This window comes from Panthera pardus, unplaced genomic scaffold (assembly GCF_024362965.1).
Source record: "Panthera pardus isolate Hobbes unplaced genomic scaffold, ASM2436296v1 HiC_scaffold_12, whole genome shotgun sequence".
NCBI lineage: Eukaryota > Metazoa > Chordata > Mammalia > Carnivora > Felidae > Panthera > Panthera pardus.
In genome coordinates, this window is record NW_026526677.1 from 39,705,982 (window position 1) to 39,721,084 (window position 15,103).

General features: G+C 45.7%; 1 protein-coding gene across 14 annotated transcripts in view; it reads right to left on the reverse strand.

The window, feature by feature from the left end:
* Positions 1 to 15,103, reverse strand: part of NAV2 (neuron navigator 2) — a 496,240-nt gene that overhangs the window by 45,161 nt on the left and 435,976 nt on the right. For all 14 annotated transcript variants that reach the window (XR_008421181.1, XM_053899896.1, XM_053899894.1 and 11 more), the window contains 4 exons: positions 13,380 to 13,540; positions 11,375 to 11,563; positions 5,336 to 5,388; positions 75 to 98 (listed from right to left, as the gene is read on the reverse strand). Coding sequence is in view for 13 of the 14 variants with exons in the window: in XM_053899896.1 (XP_053755871.1) it covers positions 75 to 98; positions 5,336 to 5,388; positions 11,375 to 11,563; positions 13,380 to 13,540 (427 nt within the window). In the remaining variant the exon portion in view is untranslated. The remainder of the gene's footprint in view (positions 1 to 74; positions 99 to 5,335; positions 5,389 to 11,374; positions 11,564 to 13,379; positions 13,541 to 15,103) is intronic.

Here is a 15,103-nt window from a genome sequence, read left to right on the forward strand (position 1 = left end):
CATTCCCAGCTGGCGCTGGGTGAAGTAACTGATAATAGCGACAGAGGAAATCCAGCCGGCAAACTGTTCCTTACCTCTGACTGGCATTTTTCTTCTGGCTGTAAAGAAATCATAAGGGAAATTAGACCAGTTGAGGAACAAAGAACAGCGCAATGCAGCCTGTGGCGAATAGCACATTTGGATGCTTACGGGAGTCCCAAAGTTATGAGTTTTGTTCCTGGTGTTATTTTTTTGGATAAACTGGTTCAGTTAATTTGACCAATCAGAACGGCCAAGTACAGACGGCATATTATTTTAAGAAATTAGGAAGACTTTTGGTTGTGATTTTGGTTGTGAGGAGCCCCTCTGCTCCCGTGTGGAGATAATAAGTTTGGGTGCTCAGGAGAAGGTGTGATGAGAAGGGGATGAGCCAGGGTAGGGATGCCAGATTTAGCAAATAAAAATAAGTATATCCCATGCTACACTGGAGACAATTTATATTAAAAGGTTATTTGGTTTTTGGTTTTTTTTTAATGTTTATTTTTGAGAGAGGAGGAGGAGGAGGAGGAGGAGGAGGAGGAGGGAGGGGGGAGGGAGGGAGGGAGGGAGGGGCAGAGAGAGGGAGACACAGACTCCAAAGCAGGCTCCAGGCTCTGAGCTGTCAGCACAGAGCCCGATGTAGGGCTTCAACTCACGAGTCGTGAGATCATGACCTGAGCTGAAGTTGGACGCTTAACCCACTGAGCCACCCAGGCGCCCCCGAAATTATTTGTTGTCAATCTGAATTTCTAATTTAACTGGGCGTTCTGTATTTAATCTGGCAATCCTAGCTGGGGGAAAAGGACTGTTCACGGGGTAACTGCCCATGTCATTCCTCCCTCTCCTGTTTCCGGGGCACTGCCTCCGAAGTGAGGGAAGGTGGGAGCCCCATCAGCCTGTCTGCTGATTCCCCAGGTTGTGAGGAAGAATGGGCCTTCACCTTCCTGCTGCCCCAACTCAAGTCCCCCAGTTTCCTGCTACTCTGGGAAGTAAAGGTGAAGCCCGTGGGCCCTTGACTGGCAGAATCTTCCATCCAGGGCCCTGTGTCTGTGGTGACACAGCCACCTGCTAGCCAGGGACCATAAGACTACCTCTCTCCTCCTATAGGGGGAACCTGCAGCAGGGGGAACCTTTCTTTCACTCTCCTTGGGTTCTCACAGGGGCCCAGAAAGGAAGAAACTCCCCCTCCAATTCTGGGCAATGTTGGAAGTGTTCCCACCTTCTCTCCACCCCTCCATTTGCACTTCCCCAGGGTTGGAGCAGTGACTTGGGAGCCAGGTAGGCAAGTGAAAAATCAGTAAGGACTGTTTTGTCCTTGGGTGCTAGATGTGTGTCTTAAGCCAATTTCACCAGTGATAAACCCATTATTAAAATATCAGCATCTGACTCTGGTGTCTACTTTTGTTATTAGTTCAGAATGCAGAACTACCAGTATGATTCATTAGACCCTGCAGACCCTACACCCATCGGCTGGGGCAGGTGGGGGCTGTTTCCTGTCTGGTCTCCCTTCGCCCTGTTCCTCACCCCATTGCCCTGACTCCTGATCCTCTCCAGGAGGGTCCTTCCTCCAGCTGGCTTCGAACAGCAGTAGCTGGGTTTTAGGAACACGGGGGCCAAATCGTTTAATTCTGGCAGTAACCCCACAGAATAGGTCCGTATTCCTTATGAGGCACAGAGAGGTTAGGTTATCTTGCCTGAAGTCACACAGCTGGACACTCTCATCTAAGAAACACTTTCAGGAAAATGCTGGGAGGTGTCCTCAGGACTTCCTCTTCCCTCTCTGGGAATATTCACCCGTCCCTCTTTGTTTACCTGTTCATCCATTCATGCCCACTACCACCACCTATCAAATATTTGCTGATATCCTACTGTGTGCCAGGCACTGTTTGAAGAACCTGGGATACAGCTGTGAGCATGACAAAGTCCCTCACCGCATGTTGCTTACAGTCTGGTAATAAGTAGCATTTACGGAATGCTTATCGCGTGCCAGAGACTGTTCTAAGCCCTTTCTACTTTTTAGTCTTCATAACAACCCTTTGGGTAGGTACTAACATTATTCACTTACATTTCGCAAATGAGGAAACTGAGGCACAGGGAGGTTGAATAATTTGCCCATGGTCACAGCTATTAAGAGGGAGAGGTGGGACTGGACCCAAGGTAGTCTGGCTCTCGAGTCTAGGATCTTAACAAGCACATTCTCCTGCTCTTTTACTACGGCTACATTCTTATGGAGGCCTTCCAGAAATAAGGTCCCTGACTTTTGAGTCTGACCCAAAGGACAAAGTTAACAGTGACAATGTCACAGCTATCTAACATTTGGGTGGCTGACGGAGGTCGGTCAGCAGGGTGAACCATCCATATGGGATGAGCCCTACTTCTAAACACTCCTAGGGGCGCCTGGGTGGCTCAGTCAGTTAAGCGTCCGACTTCGGCTCAGGTCACGATCTCGCGGTCCGTGAGTTTGAGCCCCGCGTCGGGCTCTGGGCTGATGGCTCGGAGCCTGGAGCCTGCTTCTGATTCTGTGTCTCCCTCTCTCTCTGCCCCTCCCCTGCTCATGCTCTGTCTCTCTCTGTCTCAAAAATAAATAAAACGTTAAAAAAAAATTAAAAAAAGAAAGAAATATTTAAAAAAAAAATAAATAAACACTCCTATCCACGGGCCTAATACTCCCCCCCTTCCCCGTACCTCTGCCACTGTCACTTTGCCCACTGTCTCAGGGTTGGACCCCTGTTCTTAATCTTACCCCCGGCTGCTGCTCTGGGAGCTCTTAAGTGAAGCTAGGAGCCTCCCTCCATTTAGCAGTTCCTGCCCTCTACCGGCCAAGAAAGCCGGTCTAATGCCCGATGTGGCACCTTCCATTTTCTCCACTGCAAGGCAAAGTCTACTCCATGACTTCTTCATGGCAGTCGCTCAGCAACTGTTGCCTTTTCTTTCCTTTATAATTAAAATCACAGGCAATTTTCAGCCAGAATGAGCATTCTTGAATATCCAAGAATTACAGAGATTTCAGGGAAAAACCTATTATCATCCAATAAGAGCCTTCAACAGCACTCAGCTCTTAAACAGACTCTTTGGTCTGGGTTGGTGGCAACTTACGAAACTCCAACAATCTCTTTTTAGAACGAGAACTTGTTCGCTTTAACATTTGCCAAGGTGTCTGAGTCTCAGAATTCTATTATTACCAACTGGCTGATAACAGATGAGGGACCACATGTCCACGCTTGGTGGCAGCAACGTAGTCAGATACAGTTTGGAATTCGCAGACTACTCTGGCGTGGAAACAGGCAAATGTTAGACTTATTTTTTTTTTAAGTCTGCAAAAGTAACCTATATGCTCAGAGAAGGCACATGTAGAGGACAGTATAGGGGAACCTTTGATCAATGACTTGGTGGAATGTCAGAAGTTGTGGGCACCTACCTCTGAGACCACTGGCTTCCTGACAGCAAGGACAAACTGACAACTACCCGGAATGATGACATAATTTGTACAAAGTCATATAGTGAGGAAAAAAACAAAGATTAGGCCTCGGGGCTCTTGCCTAGTTACACATGAAGTTGAAACTTATTATTAGGTCTTTGGTAACGTGTGAATTTTTATCAACTCAGCATAATTTGAAATTTCATGAAAACATCAGCTTCCTGTCCACACACCCAGAGCAAGAGCGACTGAAAGGCCTTGGATGCTAAGAGCCTCCAGCGGGCTGCACAAAGGCAGTGCAGCCAGGAAACGCAAGTGATGGCTTCCTAGGTCCGAATTCTCACAGCGGGGGAGGGGGGGGGGGCGGATTCATGCTCTTTCCCTCCAAGGCTGGCCGGTGCAGGCCGGCCCCCATTTCTCACTCTTCTGAGAAGAACCTTCCTGCTCCGCGCTGACGGAAAACCCCGGGCACTCCACTGGGAAAACAAGGGGCTTGGGGATGGCGATGCCTGTGGTAGCCACTCTGCACCCACCCTATGGAACTAGGGTCCCAGGTCCCGAGGTGTCCTTGGGTGCGTCTGGCTTCCTCCTTCAGCAGCAGGCTCCTCTGCCCACCCGCACCACATCCTTGGGGTGTAGCCCAGAGCCTCACATCCACACAGGGCCAGTAAATCCTGTCAAAGCAGTAAATCTAGGTTTGAAAGTACTATCTTGGCACCCATGTCGCAGAGTTGCCCTCTAGAAGACAGGACTTCATGTATGTACTAGTTGAGATTTAGAAGGTCATGTCTATGGCTTTCTTAGTAGGTAGTGGCTTCAGCAATCCCTCTTACTAATGAAAGTGAGGACTCTGTGATGAAATTTCGGACAAGGTGACTGGCTGAGGAACGAGGTGTTTGGAGGTGGCAAGGTAGGTGGAGCAGAAAAGATCCTCTCTAGGTCCTTCAAATCAGAGCATGTCAGCGCTCACTGAAGTCTGTTTGTGCTTGCTATCGGCCTAAGAAAGAGCAGTTAGGCTCTGGTCTCTTTAACTTGACTCCAGCATGGCCTTTAAACTTATAAGGGGCCATAGACAGTTTGTCCCGCGAGGTCTCTAGCCCAGGAGCCTGGCGTTACCAAAAACTGACTTATTAAAATATCTGTCCTCCATGGAACTAAGGGCTAAAGGATTTCCAATTCTGAATTAGTAAAATGATTTTTTTCCTACAGGAATTCCCAAGTTAAAAATTTTAAGATAAATAGCCATGCACAGAGCTATAAAAAGTAAAAACCTCTGAACAAATCCAGTACCATCTTTCGATTCCATTTGGCTTTTGTTCAGTAGACCACTCAATGATGATAGCCAACCTTCGAGAGCTTACTCTGTGCTGTGCACACTGTATTTAGTGCTTCCCATGCATTTTCTTATTTCATTCAAGCCTATTTTCTGAACACCTACTATATGCTAGGCTTTGTTCTAGGCACTAGGAATGAAAACAAAAAAAGTCCTTGCCCTGAAGGAATTTATACTGTCGTGAAAGGCCATCTCCCTCACAGTAGGGGCTGCTATTCTTTCCACTTCACAGATAAAGAAACTGAGGCAGACAGAAGACTAAGTTATTTAAGGCCTTTCTTTTCTAAGGCTACCAGCAGGTGGCCAAGGCTTTTCACACATTCTAACTAGTTACCACCCAAAGCACAATGCCACTTTAACAAAGTGAGCTCCTGACTTACTGGTTGATACATTATGATCAACAGCTGTTTGTGAATTTCAAATCTTGTTCCCTATTAAACGATTCCCTTATAATGGAAATGCTTTCTCTAGGAGAAATGACTTTATATTTTATTCTTGATACACTTGATAAAGGAGCCCCAGTTCTCATGATCATAGCAATGCATACAGCATTGATTTATACTCACCGTAGAATAAATTGAAGACGTGCTGGAAACCAAGGAGAGCGAGGATCCGTGAACTGTTTAGAAAGAAAAAAAAAAAAGGTGAACTGCACAACCGGCTACTATGGAGTCTAAGAAGGAGAGAGGAAGAGAAACTCAACATTATAGGCAGCTTAATCTCGCCTGGACCCAACTTTTCCTCATTTGGTGACAGAGTCAAATAAAATAATTTGCTAAGGGAGTCTCTTCTCTTTTAGCACATTTTTTTCCTACAACCTCTAAATAACTTTCTCCCCTATGAAAATAACCCATGATTACTAAATAAAAGTTTTCAAGTACAGAGAAGTGTTAAAAAAACATACTCACTGCCATTATCTACGTGACTCATAATTCTATTACCCAGAGGCAACCTGCTACCTGTTCCATTTCAGCACATTTTACTCCTTTCTTTTTTTCTAACATATTCCTTCAGGGTTGAGATTGTGTTGCACATCTATTCTGTACCCTGCTAGCAACTCTTACTTGTGTATGCACAAAGATGAGCCGATTGTTATCAACACAGGAGGCTGGCTGCTGACCATAGCAAATTCATTCTAGATGTACTTGTAGTAGAGCACTTGTCTAGAAGATACATCTACTGAAACAGAGATTCTTCTTTCGATTTCTACCATGTGTACAAAATGACAAGCAAGCGGTGTCCTCTTTTTCGTTCCTGACTGGTACCTTTGACTTAGAACCATCTTCACACCCTCTTCGCGCCCCTTCCTGTCCCCAGCCAGGGGAGACATTTTATTGTTTTCATACAACTTTAAAACATGGTCTTTTCTTGGACTAAGTATCCCAGCTGACTTCTCTTTCTGGGAACTAGATTCTTTAACGACATTTTCTTAGGAATCTCTCGACAACTTTGTGAAAGATGTAAATATGCCCGTGGAGACATCAGAGACCTTTAATTGGGCACAGCTTTCCTGACCACGAGTGGAATGTTCTACCCCCACACTCGCTGTCCCCTGTGGTCTGAGAGTGGGAGGCTGGGGAGTTAACTTTCCACGTGCACTAAACAGCTTGCACTTACCACCCAAGAAGCGAGCTCAACTTAGATCAGCAGTCGGCAGAAGCTACCTGCCCACAAGATATCCGACCAACAGTTCAGCCCGCCACCCAGATGTCTCCACACTGTGTTCCCATAAACCTCCCGACCTCCAGCTCTTCCTTTATGCGCTCCTATCACATTCTGAATCCCGCACTTCTCTCTCGAGCATGCCCTTCATTGCACTCATCTGCCTCAGAGTCTCTGCCCACGCAGTTCCCTTTGTTTAGGACGCTTCTCATTTCTGCCTACCCGCATCGCCAGGATCAGCTCAGACAATGTCTCTCCATGGACCTTTTCCTCGTTTCCCTGCCTGCCGCCACTGGATGCACCTCCTCCCTCCTCTGAACCCACACAGTTCCTTGCTTGCCTGTCCAGCCCTCTTCTCTCTTAGAAGGAGCCTGCTTTTCTGAGGCTATCCTTATACCATCACTCACATCCACCTTCCTTAGCAATGCTTAGGGTTACAGATCTTCTCCACCCACGACTTCTCTGGCCCATGGCCCATAAGAAATCAGTTTATGGTGTTCATGGCCAATAACGGCTTTCAGTGTTAATACGTTCAGATGTTAGCAGACACCTCTCATGCTCCAACCTAGTGGCCTAATGTTCTAAAGGGGTAAGTAACTTTAGTCCCATGACACGGGTAGTAGGGGCAGATTATACTGGAGGCCAAGTTGGGGGAAGAGACGTGGGTAATACGTAGCCACCCTTCGGTCACACTCCCTGCTCAGCCAGCACGGGGCTGCAGTGTGGAACTGGGCTGCTGGAAAATGGAACTTTTTTTCTTCTCTCTAGCTTGTACACACAGACTTACTGACACTGCCTTCAGCAATATCCTAGTGCAAGCTTAGGGCCGCAGGCAGAGAACAGCATATCTGGCAGGCTTCAGTGGAGGTAATTATTTTTCTCTGCAATTAACTCCTCTCACTTGGTAAATAGCAATAGCAAGGCCAAAAGAATAGCAATCCAAAAGAAGATTTCTTGATTTCCAGAGTCAACCCCAAACTGAATGTGGCTTGCCTGAACCATTACAGTTGGCCTTGTTTCAAGTGAACTGAACCAAATCAGAGCCTGGGTTATGTGGCTTGGATACTTTTGGACAGCAAAATGCACACAAGACCTACAAAGCCAGAACAGCAAAAGCACGCCATGCATTTCCCACCCTATACCCATAGCTCTAAAACTCTGAAGCTACGAGGCCCAGCAGAGGCTTGTGTGGGCCATCTCTGCCCCTGAGTAATCTGAAATCCAGAGAGGTTAAATGGTCTGCTTAAGGTCACACAGCATTCAGGAACGGGATTGCTGATCAGAAGTCTGGAGATACTTTTGCCCTTGATTTACTGGTTCTACTGGATTTACTGGTTTCTGAAAGGCTTTTTTTGTTAAAGCCTTCTGGTATGTTTTAGAATGGTTTCCCCAGCCCCTCATCCAATGTACACAGACACAAGCTGCAACCAAACAAGCGAAAAATGCATATTTGAGAAAAACATGGTTTCACCCCCTCTTTAAGCACAGGTGTGTGTGTGTGTGTGTGTGTGTGTGTGTGTGTGTGTGTGTATAGACACAGTGAAACAACAGGGCATATTCTAGCCAAAAAAGCAATCAAATGCCCCTGCTGCTACACCTGGCATCTCATGTATATATACATATATATATTCAGCTTCATATTAATCAAAGCGCTTTCTCATTTACACTATTGTTTGAAGTGATCCCCATCACCACAGAGAATTTGTAGACACCGTTCAGATGGCAAATGGACCACCCTCTGGAAGATGAGCATAAGTGAAAACAGAGAACACACTGATGAAGGATCAGGTGAAAAAAAAAAAAAAAAAAAAAGCCCAGTTGTGACCAAGGCAGAGCCAAATGTCAAGGTAGGACTGAATAGAGAAACAGAAGGCTGAGAATCGAGAGCTTAGGACCTTAGCCCCCAGGCTACTTCTTCTGCCTGGATTTTGCCATAAATAAAACAGCAATGAAATGGCCTTTGGGGAGGAGGATAAAACCAAACATGACAATTTTAACAATAGCCACCACTGACTGAATACTTGCTATAAACCTCTTTCGAAGTCATTTTGCATTAAATGCTTTCCGGGATTTATCTCACCTAATCTTCCCTTCAATCCTCTGAAGCAGGTACAATTATTTTCTACCTTTTAGAGAACAGGAAATAGGCTGAGCGGGGCCAAGTCCCTTACCCAAGGTCTCATTCATGGCTAGCAACAGACATGACAGGATTTAAATCACAAATACGACTCAGGGGCTAGAAACACAAGTAAATTGCAAAAAAAAAAAAAAAAAAAAAAAAAAAAAAAAAGGATTTATTAACAAGCTGTTCTGTTCCTATGGATTCCATAAGAACCGATTTAGATTGCATTAGCAATTAGGGATGATTGGTAAAGTCCCTGGATTTTTTTTTCATCCAAAGACATACATTTTAAAAATGCCTCAAGCATCTCCCTAAACGTGCGCTATTAAAGTTGACTCTGAGTGCATAATGCATCTGATGGAAATTAATTTACCTGAAATAACTTTGAAAGGTTGCATCTGGGCCATGCCTGCACCTAATCTACATATTTATGATTCCAACTTCCTTCAAAATGGAAAGTGCTAATTAAATCCCACAAAAACCTCACACAAGTACTTGTGCTAATTCTTTTTAAATTTCTATCCTGCTTTCTGGCAGATGATATACCTAATGGACTCTTGTAAGGAGGTTCCATTTGGCCCAAACATGAGATGTAAAAATTTCCCCCAACTGTTTCCACAACACGGGGATTTAAAAATTCAAAAGGGGGGCGGGACTCTTTACCCAGCGGAATTGAAAACACCTAATTGCACAAGCTCTATTTTGTTTTTGTAATGTAATATCCCTGGAAGAAAGAAAATCAATTTGATGCAAAATTTCCCAAAAGATGAAATTGTTACATGTTCATAGTATATCGACCGCAGTCCCTACCTTCTACCTCTCAAATTTGAGTTTTACCTCTGCCCTTCAGTTCCACATCACCATGAATCATTAGGGTTTACAAAAGTCTAGACACTGCTTGTGGGCAAGCATTTTTTATCAATGTCACTTTGACATCCCAGATATTCAACGGTTGTGCTGCCTGACAGCTTGATTCCAGATGGAATAAATAAAAGCTCTCTGATGATGATACTGTAATGGTTCTGGATCTTTATGAGGCGAAGTCTGCTTGTTTGGACAAGTTTCAGTTCTGAACACGGTTCACTCAGGTACACACACGACAGGGAAGATGAATAGAGCACAGGACCCACTCCCTATGGGAGTTGTCACCGGGAGGGCTGGGGGATGCTCTGTGGCCATGCTTTGGCCAGCACACTGACTAGAAAAAAGTTCAAGACAAACCGCCTACTCCTTCACCTTAGGGTCAACATATCCACTATTACTACTGCCCCGAGTGGTTAGAGAGCTCATTTCTAGCTCTTCAATCCAGCAAAACACTCTTCGGGAACTCAGGCTCCACCCTTCCTTAATCCTCTGTCCCAGCAGGCTCCCAAATATGGATTTACAGACTTGCTCCCTGTCACTCACTGGATGTCACTGGATGCAAGTGACACATAAATCAGGGTGAAGGAAGGGACTGAAGTCTCTAGGAAGATGAACCAGGGGGCTACTGCCCTGTAACTAAACTCTTACAATTTTTGTAAACAAGTATACTGGGCAAAAGCAGAAGCTTTTATTCGGTTTCTTTCCCTCTTGATTTGTTCAGGGATTTCTTAAGACAAGTTTGTTGTCTCCTCCCAGAAGGATGCTGGGCATATACTTTCCCACTCTTACAGGGGCTGGGAGTAGGGAGAAACACCCATAACACCCTCCCCTCCTCCACATTCTCTTCTGCCACTGACACACACACACACACGCATGCACGCACGCACGCACAAGGCACAACTAGAGCTATGGCTTTAGCCTGGGCTTCAATTGCTCTGGGAGTCCCCATCCCCTAGCTAGGGACTCCTAGTTGCCTAGCTGCCAAGACATCTCTGCTGACACTGAGTCTACAGCCTAGGACGTATAATAACGTTACTGGGTTAACATTTGTATATGTTATTGAATTCTCATAATTTCATGAGCTGGTTTCTATTACCACTCTCAAAAACAAAAAACAAAAAAAGGAAGTACAGAGACACGAAGCAACCCGTCCAAGATCATATACCCAAGTTGGGGCACTAGATTCAGACCTTCGAAGTCTTCCTCCATCTTTTTAACCACTAGTCAAATGAGGACTGATTCTAATGTCCTGTCATTCCCACCTTCAGGAAGCTTTTCAGGGGTGGGGCTGATGCCCCTCCACAGCATTTTGACTGCTTGCTTCCCTAGCTCCCACCTTAAGTGAAAGAACAAAGGGACAGAGAGATGAACCGAGTTAGGAAGACAGCTGGCAAAGAAGCCCACAGCTATGTTCTCCCAAAATTCTGATTAAAATGAACAAAACATAAAGATCCGACCCAACGTATTCACAATTTGTGAGCAAAGAAGAAAAAGGGCATACCTGAAGGGAAAGGGTTTAACCGAATAAACTTAATAAACTGAGAGACAGAAACTTCTGGAGCTGCCCACAGGCCCCCAGAGCCACAAGGGTGCGTCAGCACAGGGAAATGCACTAACTCTCCAGAAACTCACTCTGCCAACATGGTGAGCCAGCAGCGGAACCTCAAGATGGAGGCACATGCCAAGAAGCTGTGGCCCGAGTCCAAGAGGGAGAAGCCCAGAGTGGAACTTGGTCAGCTCCAAGTTCACTCATGTTTCTTCAGAAGCCTCTTCCCTGAAGTCTGCGAGGTCAATGACGAGCCAGACCCTGCTATGCAGAGCTCCCCAGCCCCAACCCCCAGAGTGAGTGAGACAGCTGGCTGGAAACCCTTAGAGGTGGGCTCTCAGGTCATGAACTTGGTGTGGAGGGCCAATTAACCACACTGCATAACCTCAAATGGTAAACCTCCTTGCTTACCTTCTTCAAAGCCATCCCGGAATGAACCCGAGCGGCTCATGGTTCTGCTCTTCTCATCCAGGGACATGGAGCTATTCCGGAATCGGCTGTCAGTGTACGGGTCATACTGCCCATCGGCATTGGAGAGGCTGTGGGTCCTCAGCATGGTTGGGTTGGACAAGCTCATCTGGGTAACAGTGGTGGGACTTGCTGGAATAAAAGGAAAGGAACCGAAAGGTTGGAAGTTCACGTCTCTGTGCAAATCCTGGAAGGGGACGGCGAGGGGACTGATTGGTATCAGCCACATCTGTCCATGCCAACTTCCCTCCCTTGTCTGTTTTCTAGAAGGTAGTCACACCAGCATGTGAATAACAAACTGAGAGCTAAAAATAAGGGAGGAAAGGTGGGTCAGTTCCAAAGCAAGGCTCTGGGCTTCAGCTTTCCAATTTGGCACGTTCGGACAAGCTGGTGTCACCTTCCAGGCATGAGCTAATTACTCCCTGGTCTCATCTGGAACAACTCCCTCTACAGCCAAAGCCCAAAATAGTCCAACCAGGCTTTTGATCAGACGGGAAGCATTTGTGCATGACAAGAAACTCTTGCCTCAAAGAGTTACTCCGGGAAGGAACAATATGAACACAGGTCTCGCTGCCTCCAATGGGGCCCACTTGGTAAGGGTGCCCCAAAGAGCTTCAGTGCGAAGAGGTACATCCACCTTGGCTCAAACGAGCTTTTAAAATTAAAAGTCCTTTCCATTTCAGTACAGTACAGTATTTCCAAAGTATCCATTCACAGTTAATTAAAAATGAAAAGTCAAGCCTCACTTGATTACAAGCCACACCTGTCCTTTAAAGATTCTGTGTTTTGGGGCACCTGGGTGGCTCAGTCAGGTGAGCATCTGACTTTGGCTCAGGTCATGATCTCGCATTTCGGGAGTTCAAGCTCCACACAGGACTCCTGCTGTCAGCCTGTCAACGCAGAGCCTGCTTCGGATCCTCTGTCCCCCTCTCTTTCTGCCCCTCCCCCACTTTTGTTCTCCCCAAAATAAATAAATATTAAAAAAAGATTCCGTGTTTATTATTCACAATATTCAGAAAAGGCTGCCCTCTGAAGAGTGAGAGGAGATTGAGCAAGATGATTCCCCCCATCGGTCTTTGAAGAGTGAGCTCCCATCCTTCCAATCATTTTTTAAGGAATGTTTACTGATTTATTTTGGGTGGGGGAGGGGCAGAGAGAGAGGGGGAGAGAGCAAATCCGAAGCTGACTCCGTGCTGTCATTGCAGAGCCTGACACAGGGCTTGGTCCCGTGAACCACGAGATCATAACCTGAACCGAAAGCAAGAGTTGGACGCTTAACCAACTGAGCCACCCAGGGGCCCCCCTTCCCAGTGATTCTAGCCAGGACTGATCTTCTCTTTTTCTAATACTTGCTACCTGATCATATTCGGTTTTTATTACATGGTTTCATACAAAGCTTTGGGTTGTTCTCTTTTACCCTATTTATGAGTCTGTGTGGGTGTGTTTGTTCCTCTGAAAAAGAATCCATTAACATGTCATCAGGGACTGTGTTACAAATTCTTTTCCTCTCCCCACTGTGCCAGTCAAAGCATTATGTCAGTAGTAGGCATTTCCAAGAATAGTTGTTCACTCAAAACCTGATCTTTATTTTCCAGCTTAACAGAGCAATACAGATGACCAAACATGGGGTATGCTACTATTTCTTCAGATAGAAACTTACATCTTCAGAGGTCTTAGAAATGGAATACATTCTTCTCAAAAATGGAACGATTTGCTCTTTGCTACTACCCTACTTACAACAAACACGTAAATGAATTACTGACTAGAGTACCAAAATCTCTTCTATTTTTTCCTCTTTCTTTTGCCACCAATCTCCTATAATGAAACCACATTGCTGAGAGCTGATCAGACACGGAGAAAGATGTGACCACACGCCTCTTTCACAACAGAAGAGTAACCTCTGCCCCATGGAACTGATCAACGTAGCTAATGATCAGAGGCTACTCACCAAGCTGGGAAAAGTTGAATCTTGTTCCGGAGGGAGAAGTTACACTGGAGCCAGAGGAAAAAGGGGAACTGGCAGCGGTGTCCTGTAGGCCTCCCGCAGAGTGGGACCGTAACCATTCTTTTGCGTCTTCTTGTGTGCGAAGCTGGGAGGTGGGAGTATACCTGGACAGACCGAAGTTAGGCTGGGATTAACTATGAACAGCGCTTATGAAAATGAACACTGTGGAGCCGATGATAAACATACAAAAAAGAAATACAGATCCAAAGATGATGTTAAAAAAAAAACAAAAAACCCACATCACTCCACATCCTGAAACTTATGAAGTTTCTCCAAACCCTTTTTGCTACTTGGCTGCCTTTGGGGAAAACTGTAATTCCTTTCAGTTTGGAGGGAATACATCAAGAAAGCAAGACCGGTAAATGCTCAAAGGAGCCGTCACTGGGCGTATCTGCAGCATGTTGATTCATGATAGTGTCATTTCAAAGCCCCCACCTTGACAGGACTGAAGCAACAAAATGAGCTGCTGTCAGAGCTTCGAGGATGTTTTAATTAGATAGCTCATGGCATCTGCATTCTAGAGCGCAAGCCAAGTAGCCATGAATCCCTATGTATCAGAAACCAGACACGTCATGGAAGGCGTGAGGACACCAGCTTACAGTCCTTGATGCAATCGATTATCAGAGAAGTCTCCATAAAAGGAACCCCAAATCACTGGGTTTCACGGAAGTCACGGGCCCACCTCCTCCTTTATTAGGAAATGTATCTGGTCATGGCCTACTGAAAGCCTCTGATGTGCTGGGGGCCTTCACAGACATTATCTTGCCAACGCCTCCAACCCAGCCGGCAAGGCAGATGCTGTCATTCCCATTTTATATTCATTGAAGGGGAGGGCCTGCCTCGAATCACGTGCTGAGATTCCAATCCATCGTATGTCTGATTCCAAAATCCATGCTGTTCGCATTATGCCCGCGGGCAGCATCTCAAATTTCTGAAATGCACAGTGGCCAGTGTGCCTTTGGACTTATATACAGATTACCATGGGGTCACTACTGATTAGGTCAACAGAGGGGTTTCACTTGACTCAAGAAAAAGAGTTGTTGGTGTTTTGGCATCGGACATGAATGTGTGGGGAGGGAGGGAGCTAGGAGGGGGAGGCAGAGTGGGAGGGGACAAAAAAAAAAGTTTCTCCCTTAATGTTTTGGCTATGGTTGACGGACATTCAACTTTCTAGGTCACATCGATTGCATGAAGATAGCCTAGCACGTAGCTCTATTCTGAAAATTTTTTAAATAATTAAAAAAAACCCAGAGCTGCATCACTTTGATAGATTAGATCTGCTGCAGAAACATATATACACATATATCATTTCAAAATATTCATATTTAGAGGGGTTAGCTTCCTCTTAGGGCAACAGTGGGGCATCAGTGTCAGACTCCTATGAAGAGTGGCCATCATGGAAGCACTCACAAGCAGCCCTCATAGGCATGAAGAAAACTGCTAAGCACAAAAGGCCTTGCCAACTCCCCCCTCTCTATGGCCACGGTGCTGAACTTCCTCCCACAGGACGTCCTTTGGGAAATTTTCAATACTTTTATTCTTAAGATTCTCAGAATTGGCTTTCCTTGAGCTCCTACTGAAAGGCAGCATTGATACCTACCTCGCATTACTGTTCAAAAAGCTCTCGGCCTTAAGAGCGGCAGGTTATTAACTACAGACATACATGA